Raw genomic sequence first — 12,316 nt, forward strand, 5'->3', positions numbered from 1 at the left:
AGTGCTGGGGGGGTCAGGGCAGCAGGAATGGGGAGGGGACATGTGAAGGGCAATTTGAAGTAGGGGTTACCAGGTGGAGCCTCCCCCACGGCTGCTCTTGTTGCATGTGGTTTGGAACACCAAACTGAAAGACCAGGTTGGGTTAGGACAAACGATTTTTAGGTTTGGTAGGGTTGGTCACTTCCATCCTCTTCATGTTAATCTTGGGGTCTGAGTTGCTCTTCAAGGTGTTCCAGGAGATCTAATGTGGTTTTCCATCTGCTGTTGTTCCGTCACTTGGAAGGGAGATGAGGAAATCCATCTTCCTTCCCTCGCTAGGCTCGTGTTCCAGTTCCCTGGCAGCCCTTCATGCCCTGCTGCCTTTGCGCCTGTGATCAATGTCCCTTGTCTTCTCAAGGGCACATCTCAAAGGCAGAGGGGGAGAAGGATGTTGCTGGGTTTGAAAAGCAGAGAAGGTGCTTGCAGGGGCTGGGCTGGGCACTCACAGGTGTCTCACCCGGTCACTCTGGCCGGCAGCTGCCCCACAGTAATCCTGTTTGGGAACCTCAGCTGCTGGGAGGTGGAGGAAGGTAAAGGTCATGGCTAAAGCTGCTTTTAACACCTGAGTCACACCAAGTGACTCCAAGCCATGGAGGTGGATGTGCTGGAGCTGGGCAGCTGCCCTGCTAATCCCTTTATAGGCTTGGCTGGAGAGCAGGCTCTGCTGCGGGCTGGCAGGGTGCATGCAGGATGGGGGTGGTTTGGGGTCATCTTCCCCATCAGCTGCATGGGGTGATGTGTCCACAGCTGGCAGGGCTCACCTTGACCTGGCCTCTCTCCTCGCAGTTCTACCTGTGCTGCCAGCAGTTCTACGCCATGTTCATGAAGCGGGCCATGTACAGCTGGCGCAACTGGAAGATGGTGGCAGCGCAGTTCCTCGTGCCTCTGATCTTCACTGCCTTTGCCCTCATCGTGGCCAAGACCTTCCCGGGCCCGCGGGACTCGTCCCTGCTGCGGCTGACACTGGAGCCCTACGGCCAGACCATCGTGCCCTTCTCGGTGTCGGGCACCGCGGGCCTGCCGCAGAGGCTGGGGGAGCAGTACGTGGAGCTGCTGGAAGCCCAGCGTCAGTCGCCACTGGAGGTGCTGGGTGAGGGCTCAGGGAGCACCCCTGGAGCAGCTGGTGCCCAGCGGGGTGTCCAGGAGCCACTGGTGTGAGTGGTTTAGGTCCCAGCTGCGGCGTATCCGATGCATTTCCTTCCTGCATGGGAGTGTCCCCTCATTGGCAGGGCCTCTCCTTACCTGAGCAGAGCTGTCTTCTCCATAACCCCATGTTTGTGGCCACTGGAACAGGCTCCCCAGGGAAGTGGCCATGGCCCCAGTGCTCCCAGAGCTCAGGGAGCTTTGGACAATGCTCTCAGGGATGCACAGGGTGGGATTGTTGGGGTGTCCTGTGCAGGGCTGGGAGTTGAACTCGATGATCCTCGTGGGTCCTTTCCAACTCAGGAGATCCTACAGATCTGCGTTTCTATGATCAGGACTAGGGTGGGCCACCAGGGCTGAGTCTGCCTGGGCTCTTCTCCAGCTGGCCTCAGTTAGCTGTGGTGTGATGGAGCCCGCCTGTAACAGCGGTGGTGTTTGGCAGGTGGGCTGGAGGAGTACCTCATCTCCCGAGCCTCTGAGGAGGGAGGAGCCTTCAACGAGCACTACATTGCAGCTGCCTCCTTCGAGGGAGCAGGGAACCGCACGCTGGTCACGGCGCTCTTCAACAACCAGGCCTACCACTCCCCAGCCACTGCCCTCATGCTGGCAGACAACGCCGTCCTCAGGGTGCTGGCAGGCCCCAACGCCTCCATCACCGTCACCAACTACCCCCAGCCCCGCAACATCACCGAGAAGGCCAAGGACCAGCTCATGGAGTACGTGTGATGGTGGCACCGGGCTTGCATTCCTGCTGGGGCTCAGGGCTCCCATGGGTGCATGTTGGCTTGGTTGTACTGGGTTCAGTGGAGGAGCCAGGCTGAAGCTTCTCAGACTCAAATGTAGCTGTGATTGCACTCAGGAGGTCCGGGGAGCAAAGCTGTGGAGATGACTTACCTGCTGAGCCTGGCAGCCACGTCACCCCAGGCACATCTCAGAGGGTGGCTGTTCCCCTCAAGATACTGGTTGGGGTTAGTTTTCCCTGGGTGCTCATAGGAGGGGAGGCCATGTGGCCATGCCCTTCACAAAACCTCCCATCCAGGGCCTCTGAACCTCACCTAGACCAGAGGGGCCATGTGTGGGGCCTTGCCAAGGCTGGGTGGAGGTTTGTGGTATGCAGGGTGGGCTGTGCCTGCAGGATGATTGTCTCCCTTGAGTGTTTCTTCAGCATGTTGGGAGAGTGTAGCCTCTTCAAGAAGCCCAGTGTGGGTGTGCTGGCCACAGCTTCCTCAAGAGGGGCAGCAGAGGGGCGGGTGCTGATCTCTGCTCTCTGTAACCAGAGACAGGACCCAGGGAACGGCTGGAGCTGTGTCAGGGCAGGGTCAGGCTGGAGATCAGGGAAAGGTTCTTTCCCCAGAGGGTGCTGGGCACTGCCCAGGCTCCCCAGGGAATGGGCACGGCCCCGAGGCTGCCAGAGCTCCAGGAGCGTTTGGACAGTGCTGCCAGGGGTGCCCAGGGTGGGGTTGTTGGGGTGTCTGTGCAGGGCCAGGGGCTGCACTGGATGATCCCTGTGGCTCCCATCTAACTGAGACTATTCTATGATTCTGTGCTGTCCCTGTGTAGCCTCAGCATTGGTTTGCTGAGGTGTCCCTGCCCTAATGTGTCCCCCTGTCCCCACAGAGGCCAGACTGGGTTTGCCATTGCCATCAACCTGCTGTATGGCATGGCCTCGCTCGCCAGCACCTTCGCGCTGCTGCTGGTCAGCGAACGCGCCATCAAGGCCAAGCACGTCCAGTTTGTCAGCGGCGTTTACGTGGTCAACTTCTGGCTTTCTGCCCTGCTCTGGGACATCATCAACTTCCTCATCCCTTGTGCTCTGATGTTGGTGAGTCACCTCTGGCACCCCAATGCCCTCCCCAGTGGTGGGAGCGCTGGGTGCTGCTCCTCTGGGGTGCGTGTGGGTGCAGGGAGAAGGACAAGGCCACTGGCATTGTCTCTGTAGAAAGGACCAGCAAGAAAGCTGTCCCTTGGTCCTGCTGGGAGCTGGACCATGGCCAACCAGCTGGGGCAGTTGCCTCTGAGCTGAACACTTGGCTGTTGGGACTAGAAAATGTTAAATCCATGGGATCTTGGAGAGGAATTCCCCAGATCTGCCCTTCTGCATCCCAGTCTGCGGAAAGGGCCTCCCCTGGGGACAGCCATGGGCTGCTGGTAGGACTCATCCATGAGGGATTGCCTGGGTCCTGGGCTGCTGGGACAAGGAGACATCACCTGAGGTCAAGCCAAATGTGCCTTCTCCCCACATTGCTGTGCCCCAGGTGATATTCCAAGCCTTCAACGTGCAAGCCTTCACCCAGGACAGCCACCTCGTTGATGTGATGCTGATCTTCCTCCTTTATGGCTGGGCCATCATCCCCCTCATGTACCTCCTCAGCTTCTTCTTCTCGGTGGCAGCCACAGCCTACACCCGTCTCACCATCTTCAACATCCTGTCCGGCACCGCCACCTTCCTCGCCGTCACCATCATGAGCATCCCAGGTGGGTCACTGCCCTCTGCACCTGCCCAGCCATCACCAAGAAGGTCCAGCCCCCAAGAGGGCTCTCTCACCCCAGGGCTCTTCCCACAATAGCCATAAAACCCTGCAACAGTCCACTCCCACCCATTCAATGTGACAAAATATGTTTGGTTTCCCTCTAAACTTGGCAGTATCAGAGGTTTTTTTCTGCCAAACCAGCAGTCTCTAATCCATTGATCTACCTGTTCTCCTGTTTCAGAGCTGGGTTTGGTGGACCTCTCCAAAACCCTGGATAAAGTTTTTCTCATCTTACCCAATTACTGCTTGGGCCAGTGCATCAGTGACTTCTACCAGAACTACGAGTTCATTCAGTTCTGCACCTCCTCCGTTGAAGCCATCTTCATCTGCAAGGCCTTCAGTGAGTCTCCATGTCCTCACCTGACCAGCCCCCACAGCCTGAGGGGGGTTGTGTGGGGTGGATGGTGGAACTGGGCAAATCCATGGGGCCTCTACCTGGGCAGTAGCTCCAGGTACCGTTATAGAGCAGAAACTGGGCAGCATATGAGGACATGCATAGGAAAAAGCTGCTTAACTGGATCACCTTACTCATGATTTGGAGGAAAATGTGGGCTAGGGGAAGTTTTGCAGATGTGTAAAGAAATCCCAATCCCAAGATTGGTGTCCTCTGCCCGCCTCAACTGGGAATCTTCTGCCAGATCCCCTCCAGACCCAAATCCTCTTGTGGGAAGCATTGGAAGGAGCTGTGGGCAGGGAGCCAGTGTGGGATGGAGATGAGCCTGGCAAAGCTTTGGGCTCACAGCTTCCTCTGGAGTTTATCTGCCCCTCCCCAGAGTGTGACTTGATCCAGGAGTTGATTTTGTTCCATCTCTCCTCAGATATCAGTTATCAGATGAACTACTTCTCCTGGGAGAGCCCTGGGATCGGGCGATACCTGACCTCCTTGGCCGTCCAGGGTTTCTCTTTCCTCTTCCTCCTCTTCCTCATTGAGACAAACCTTCTCTGGAGACTGAGAACTCTGGTCTGTGGCATCTGCAGGCGGCGGAAATGGGTGAGTGAAGCACGAGGGAGGGAGCAGTAATGTGCCCTCCAAACCAAGGCCAGCAGTCCCTGTGAGCTGGAGACAGACTCTCACCACCTCAATCATCTTCCCAGGGAGCATCCCCAGAGCTGGGAGGAGCCAGTCCTGTTAAGGGTATGGATTGGCAAAGGGAGTGAGGTATCCCCAGAGGTGGCTGATGGAAGGGGTGGATCCTGCCAGGGCTGGAGGACCCCATTCATCAGACAGGTGACAGCAGAGTGTGTCTTCCCCCTGTGTTTAGGTGGCCCTGCTGAACAGGGTGTCTGTGCTGCCAGAGGACAGGGATGTGGCAGATGAGAGGAAGAAGGTTTTGGAGTCACCACCAGAACTGCTGTCGTCTCTCAGCAGCCCTCTGGTCATCAAGGAGCTCACCAAGGTGAGGAGAGATGACCCTGAGCATCCTGCTGTCATCTGAGCTGTGTCCTCTTGGGGCTGGCAAAGCCACAGCCTGCCTTGCCATGCCATCGGGCAGTGACACGTGGCTCATGTGTGGTCTCCTCCAGGTGTACGACAGCCGGGAGTCCCTGCTGGCAGTGGACAGGATCTCCTTGGCCGTCAGCAAGGGGGAATGCTTTGGTCTCCTTGGCTTCAACGGAGCGGGCAAAACCACCACCTTCAAGATGCTGACGGGTGACGAGAGCATCACATCGGGGGACGCCTTTGTGGATGGCCACAGCATTCTGGCCAACATCAAGAAGGTACCCAGGGCTGCAGGGGTGAGGTGGTGTTGCAGACCCATCCTATTACAGCTGGTGATGGGGGTCAGTGGCTCTGACCCAGGAAGAGGTGACCGGTCCGGGGAGATGGTCCCAAAAGGAATCACCCTCCTGAGGCCCGGTGTCTTCCCTCAGCTGCTGGCAGGAGGGCCCTTGCAGAGACTGTCAGCTCTTTAGTGATTGTCAGCTCGTGATTCCAGCTCAGCTCTGCAGGGCAGCCTCCAGGCCAAGCCAGACCAGAGAGAGACGAGAGGCTCGTGTGGCTGGTTCCGCACGGAAGGAGCTTTATTGGTCCGTACTCCAGCGAAGGGGAGCTCTGGGCGAGCATCTCTGACTCACAGGGGCAGAGGGCTTGCTTTTATAGGGATACAGGGGATGGGTGAAGGCCAATGGGTTACAAAGGATCTGCACAGGGTCTCCTAAAGGATTGTGGGTCTGTCTTTTCTCGCCGTGACCAAAGAAGTGGTTGCGTTTCCAGGGAGTCCTGCTGGGCGATTGTGCAATCTCAGCAGAGATCCCTCCAGGACAGGGGCTGGGCATACCCCACACCATCCTGTGTTTGGCTGGGCTGAGCCACCGTGCAGGTGCCTCCAGAGGATATGGTTGCAGTTCCAGAGGCAGAGACAATATCCCAGGGACATTGTGTCCTTGGCTGGCTCAGCTCTCTGTTATCTGGCCATGTGGAAGCAGTCCCCTCTCCACTGGGATTGCAGATGTGATACAGATGGAGTCCAAACCTGGTGAGGGTGGCAAACCCTTCACCAAAGGGTTTACCTCCATAGCTGGAAATGTGGAAAATACTGGAGGATGGTCTCTAAAATGAGTGTTTCAAACCTTTCCAGACCTCTGCTAGGGATCTTCTTGCTGGGAATTGCCCACTTGCTTTGGAAGAGCAAGAGATGAGCAGGGGTTAGGCTTTCAGTCCAGTCCTGGGATTCCTCCAGCACTGTCCCAGATTTCACAGAATATTCTGATTTCAAGAAACCCACAAGGACCATTGAGTCCAACTCTTAAGTGAATGGGGACCCCAGACATAGAGAACATTCCCTGAGAGCATGCCCCAAATTGCTTCCTTCCCTGGAACTGCCTTGTCTCATGCTCTTGTCCCTGGAAGTGACCAGGACATGGGGGAGGTACCAGCCCTCCAGCACTTCTCCTGAGAGCCTGGGCCACCCAAAATGCTCCCTCACAGTGAGGAACCAGCTTGGCAGAGGCATTGTGAGCCCACCCAGTTGCTGTCCAGAGACACATCTGTGTCCATCCCTGTCAGCCCAGCTTCTCCAGGGGGCATTTCCCTCTCGTTCCACCCGTGGTTTCAGAGCTGCGGCTCAGTTCCCATCGCTCTGAGCAAAACCTCCCAGAGGAGCAGCAAAGCCTGCGGGTGCCCAGAGAGCTGCCCGTGAGCTGATTGCCGTGCCTTCCTCTCGGCCCAAGGTGCAGCAGCGCATCGGGTACTGCCCGCAGTTCGATGCCCTCCTGGAGCACATGACGGGGCGCGAGACGCTGAGCATGTACGCGCGGCTGCGCGGCATCCCCGAGCGCTACATCGGCAGCTGCGTGGAGAACATGCTGCGGGGGCTGCTGCTGGAGCCGCACGCCGACAAGCTCGTCAGGACCTACAGGTGAGAGCAGCCACGGACAAAGTGCTGCCCCTCCTCTCTCGTGGTGCTCCCTGTGCTCCTGTTGGGTCTCTGTCCCCGTTCCCGCTCCCATTTTCGGCTGAAGGTTGGACTCGATGCTCTTGCGGGTCGTTTCCAACCTTAACGATTCTGTGATTCCTCCGCAGTGGCGGGAACAAGCGGAAGCTGAGTGCTGGCATTGCCCTCATTGGTGGCCCTCCTGTGATCTTCCTGGATGAGCCCTCCACTGGCATGGACCCCGTGGCCCGGCGCTTGCTCTGGGACGCAGTGACACGGACGCGGGAGTGTGGCAAATCCATCATCTTCACCTCCCACAGGTGACACTTGGCTGGGCAGGGCTTGGCACGAGACATCAGGGAGAGTGATGGGGTCCAAGGGATGGGACACATCTCCAGGGCCTGGTGGGTGGGCATGCACAGCCAGTGGCTGGCTTTACCCAGATCTCCCTCCTCAAAGAGTCCAGAGAGAAGGGAATACACCTCCAGGCGCTTCCCAGAAGCTTCTGCTTCTGTTCTGGTGCTTACATGCCCAGAGAAGCTGTGGCTGCCCCATCCCTGGAAGTGTTCAAGGGAGTGCTGGACTGGGCTTGGACTGGCCTGTTCTAGTGGAAGGTGTCCCTGTTCATGGCAGGGGGTGGACCAAGATGAGCTTTAAGGTTCCTTCCAACCCAAACCATCCTGGGGTTCTCTGAATGAGTCCTGTCCTTCCTGCAGCATGGAGGAGTGCGAGGCGCTGTGCACACGATTGGCCATCATGGTGAACGGGCAGTTCAAGTGCCTGGGCAGCCCCCAGCACCTCAAAAGCAAGTTTGGCAGTGGATACACCTTACTGGCCAAAACCCGGAGCGAGGAGGAGGGCGAGCTGCAGGCCTTCAAGGCCTTCGTGGAGAAGACTTTCCCAGGTACCGTGAGCTGCTGGAGCCGTTGCCCTCAAAGCAGGGGCAGGGTGCTGGGTGTGAACTTTGGCACGTTCCCTAACCCAGAGCCTCTCCCTGCTCGATTCCCCAGGCAGCGTCCTGAAGCACGAGCACCAGGGCATGGTGCATTACCACTTGACCAACAAGAACCTCAGCTGGGCACAGGTAAGGGGGTGCTGGGAACCCTTCTCCTGCCCCTTCCTGTGTGGTGCTTTGCTGTCGGTGATGCATCCTTCCTGCACTGCATTCTGCTGTGGCACCGTGGCACGGCTGGGCACAGCTTCCCCGTGCTGGCACCGCCCTGCTCCTGCCCCTCAGCCCCAGGGACCCCCTGGCAGTGGCTTCAGGTGGTGCCATGTAGGCACCGTGTGGTCCCACCTTTACCCAGCCACTGCTGCTGAGGGGTCCCAGCCCAGGGACACTTAAAAAACCCACAGTACAGATAGAGTATGTAACCCTCTGCATACAGTATACAGAGTATATCTCTATCTGTCTATATGTACATTATCTATATATAAATACATGTATAGGACACGGATATTCATAGTGTACAGATAGTTTTCATATGCAGTATCTAAGTATATATTTTTTTTTTTATATATCTATTATATGCACTGGATGTAGTGTATATAATATACTGAATATTGTATATATACAATATATACGATATATACTCTATAGAGGGTATAAGGTAATACTCTATACAGATGGAGTTCATACTCTATATCAAGTATATAGTATAGTGTATAGAGTATATATAGAGTACACAGTATACAGATTATATAAAAACTGTGTATAGGATTATATAAAAACTAGAGAGTGAGTTTATAAATATATATATGTAGTGAAGTGTAAAAATTATCTGATGCTATATACAGATAGTTATGTATAGTGTATCCTATGTAGTTTTTTTATTTATTATATTAAGGTTTTATATATATAATGCGTTAGCAGAAACCCTTGGGCAGGGATTCAAGCCCAGATACGTGTGTATATATGTAAATATATATATGTGTATATATGTATGCATTTATCACATATGTGTAAAACAATCATATCCACAGCATATATTTTTAAATGGTGTCAGATATTCCTGGCTTCTCCCCACTCTCCTGCCAGGGAAGGTGTCATTTTCCTCGGTCTCCCTGGAGAGAAAAGCTTTCTCTGCTTTCCCTGCCACAGCTCGGGGATTCCTCTGTCACAGCCTGGGCTTCCCTGTCACAGCCTGTCTGGGAGATCCCTATCATAGTGTGGTGTTCCCTGTCACAGCCTGGGGTTCCCCCTGGGGTCCCCCCACCAAGTCATGCTGCCCTCATGTCCCTGCCCTCCCTTGCAGGTCTTTGGGGCCCTGGAGAAAGCCAAAGAGAAGTATCGCTTGGAGGACTACTCGGTGAGCCAGATCTCCCTGGAGCAGGTCTTCATGAGCTTCACTCGCTTCCAGCACTACACAGAGGACAGAGGGAAATGAGCCCCTCCGGTGCCCTTCGTCACGGACTGGCCCTCAGCCTATACATAGTATATATAGAGACAGTAATTTATATATCAGCGTGTCTTAAATACTGTATAAATGTAAAACTTTTCACCAGGGAGGGGTGAGAGAGAGGATGGCAGCGCTCCTGCTGCTGGCACCGGCTCTGGGCACGCGTGGGTGTGCGCATGTGACACTGCCACTCTCCAGCCTTCATCCATCCACACAGCAAAAAAATTCCGCCCAAAAAGCCGGGAGGAGCCTGGAAGGGTGAAGAGGGGTGTTGGACTTGGGCTGGCAGAGGAGGAGCAGGATCCCCCCCTGCTCCCCCCTTCCCTGCCCGTCGCTCACACCCAGCAGGATGCTGCTGCCCCGTGGTCCTCACCCGCATGTCCATGTGTTGTTTGGTGGTTGCTCGTGGTTTAGCCGGAGGCTGTCACATAGCTCAGATCCAAACCGTCCCTGGGGTCGGTAGGAGGCACTGGGATCGCCCGTGGGAGCACTTCGTGTCCAGCCAGCAGGGGGACAGCTCAGCTCCTGTCTGGCACCTGCCTGGCATGGGAAAGAGGAGGCTCTGTCTCCTTTAACTGCTTGGGAAAACGCCGTCTCCTCCTGCCTGCTTGCCAAGCCTGGCCCGAGGAGCTGGCACTGGCCCCAGCCGTGCAAGGGGAGCTGTGTGGTGCCAGGAGCTGGCACTGGGTGAGAGGTAGGACGTGGTGCTGGAGGAATGCCCAGAGTTTGGCCCCAGGAACAGCACGTAATGGGCACGGCTGGGGAGCCAGAGCTGGAGGTGGCGAGGGGCGAGGGGTGCCCAGGGACACTGCTGGGAGGGGGGAGAGGTGCCACAAGGTCCCTGGGGACGCTGCTGGGTTGAGTGAGAGGTGCTGCAGGGTCTTGGCTGTGCTCTGTAGGATGGGTGTGAAGCATCACAGGGTGCCCAGGGACACTGCTGGCCTCAGTGTTGTGCCCATGCAGGGGTTCTGCCAGCAGCACTGCCCTGCACTGTGGAGTGCAGCCACGGGACCAGTGTGAAGCCAGCCATGCCCTCACTGTGCCCATGTCCTGCTGAGCTCACCCCTTACACCCCACACAGCTCCAACCAGACCATATCTGTCCTGCATCCCCCTCCTCATCCCCTCTGCCCCTCACCAGGCTGCTCCAGCAGTAGGCAGGGAGCAAAGGGCCTGTCCTGCCCCTGCCTGGCTCCACGATGCTGCTGGGCACCAGCATTGCCCAGTCCTGCCTGGGCCCAGTTGGAGGAGGCAACTTCTTTTTGGAGTTTGCCAGTGGCAGGGTTGGTGGGGGTTTTTTGTTTGTTTGTTGGAAATCTGTGTTGATTCTTGTCTGTCCTTAACTAGTCCCTGTGTCACCTGGGCCAGCCCCTCGGGCGCTGCCCCACGATCAATGCAGAGCTATTTGCACTATAGTACTACACACAATTGCACATAACTAATTAATATTTATGGCAAGGGGGGCTGATTCCCTCCCAGTGATTGCATTGTCAGGGGTTGGGTTATATTTTTGGGTTGGGTTTTCATTTTTTTTCCTTGTGACTGACTCATTCTTTCCTGTTCCATTTCTTCCCTTTGCCTAATGTTGTTGTTCATAACGATGGTGCATCGTGTTACTAAGAATTTCCCCGGATCTTAAAGATGTGTGTTTTTATTAGTCAGCAGCCAGCAGGTGAATGGCCTCCCTGGACACCTTGGAGCCCTTTGGAGTTGCTGGCAGGAAGGGGTTGCTCCCTGGGAGCATCCTGGGGGACAGCAGAGCCAGCCACGGCCAGGGCACCATGCAGGGGGGAATCCCAGCACCAGTGACTTTCCCAGGGGGGGAAGACAAAGGGGAGATGCTTTTTGCTGGGAGAGTGCCTGAAGCGCTGAAACTCCCAGTAACTGTTTTTCCTGGAAAGGGAAGTACAGCAGGATGTAGTAGAGCCTCCCAGGCTTTGCCTGGGATGGGGAACAGTGGGAATGGGGAGTTTTCAGGGGGTGAGATGCAAAATTGCCACGGGCTGGCAGTGCCCTGAGCACAGGAGCAACCGGCCATGTCCTGTTGGCACTGGTGCCCCTGCAAGGCTTGGGGCAGCATAACCTGCCCACGAGTCCATGGCAAGGATGACATGCCCTGGCCCCAGCCCTCCATCACTCTGGGGCCATCTTGGCCTCAATGAAGGAAGTGTTATGGAAGCAGCATGTCCCTGTCCTGCGGGGCTGGAACACCCTGCCTGTCAGCAAGGCGGGCACTGCGGGCTGTGCATGGTGCTGCTCCCAATTTCAGTCACAGCCACAGTGCCAGGCGTGCCAGCCCCGGGCAGGGAGCAGGACCAGGAGTGCTCCGTGGGCATGTGGTGCCAGGGGCACAGCTGCTGCTGGCACTTCTCTGGCCTCCCAGGTGGGAAAAGCAACACGGCTCCTGGGTGGCTTCTACTCCCCACTGGCTGCAGTGTGGTTGTTATTCCCAGCATAGGAATAATAAAGATGATTTTTTTTTTCCAGTGGGTGTTTCCTGGCCTCCTTTGGAATCATACTCTGTTCAGCCTGTGCTGGCTTCCTGCTCTCTGCTTCGGGGAGAAGGATGAGGGGGTAGAGGGGTGTCCTACAAAACCAGAACTGGAAAGGCTCAGTCCAGCTTGGAAAAGCCCAGCAGCTGAGGAGTTTTTGTGGGGAAGCAGAAATTGGGGTCCCCTTCCTTTCTGCCTCAGGCAGCCACAGCTGTCCTCTCTCAGCTCCCCCAGACAACCACAGGTGAGGGGGACACCTCGAGCTTGGCACTCAAAATGCCTTTTGGCCTCCATGGCAGTGTCAGACTGGCCCTGGCACTCCCATTCCTGCAGCTGTGC

The 12,316-nt window shown here is 56.3% G+C and overlaps 1 protein-coding gene across 2 annotated transcripts in view; it reads left to right on the forward strand.

The window, feature by feature from the left end:
- ABCA3 (ATP binding cassette subfamily A member 3) overlaps window positions 1–11,971 on the forward strand; it is a 33,121-nt gene extending 21,150 nt beyond the window's left edge. For both annotated transcript variants that reach the window (XM_069030319.1, XM_069030320.1), the window contains exons 19-31: window positions 826–1,129; window positions 1,625–1,898; window positions 2,800–3,004; window positions 3,438–3,657; window positions 3,895–4,053; window positions 4,532–4,704; window positions 4,976–5,110; window positions 5,238–5,432; window positions 6,885–7,072; window positions 7,237–7,407; window positions 7,804–7,991; window positions 8,098–8,171; window positions 9,343–11,971. In XM_069030319.1, the coding sequence (XP_068886420.1) occupies window positions 826–1,129; window positions 1,625–1,898; window positions 2,800–3,004; window positions 3,438–3,657; window positions 3,895–4,053; window positions 4,532–4,704; window positions 4,976–5,110; window positions 5,238–5,432; window positions 6,885–7,072; window positions 7,237–7,407; window positions 7,804–7,991; window positions 8,098–8,171; window positions 9,343–9,474 (2,418 nt within the window). In that variant the 3' untranslated portion in view covers window positions 9,475–11,971. The remainder of the gene's footprint in view (window positions 1–825; window positions 1,130–1,624; window positions 1,899–2,799; window positions 3,005–3,437; window positions 3,658–3,894; window positions 4,054–4,531; window positions 4,705–4,975; window positions 5,111–5,237; window positions 5,433–6,884; window positions 7,073–7,236; window positions 7,408–7,803; window positions 7,992–8,097; window positions 8,172–9,342) is intronic.
- Window positions 11,972–12,316: the final 345 nt, after the last annotated feature.

The sequence above is a fragment of the Aphelocoma coerulescens genome, chromosome 14 (assembly GCF_041296385.1).
Source record: "Aphelocoma coerulescens isolate FSJ_1873_10779 chromosome 14, UR_Acoe_1.0, whole genome shotgun sequence".
Classification (NCBI taxonomy): Eukaryota; Metazoa; Chordata; class Aves; order Passeriformes; family Corvidae; genus Aphelocoma; species Aphelocoma coerulescens.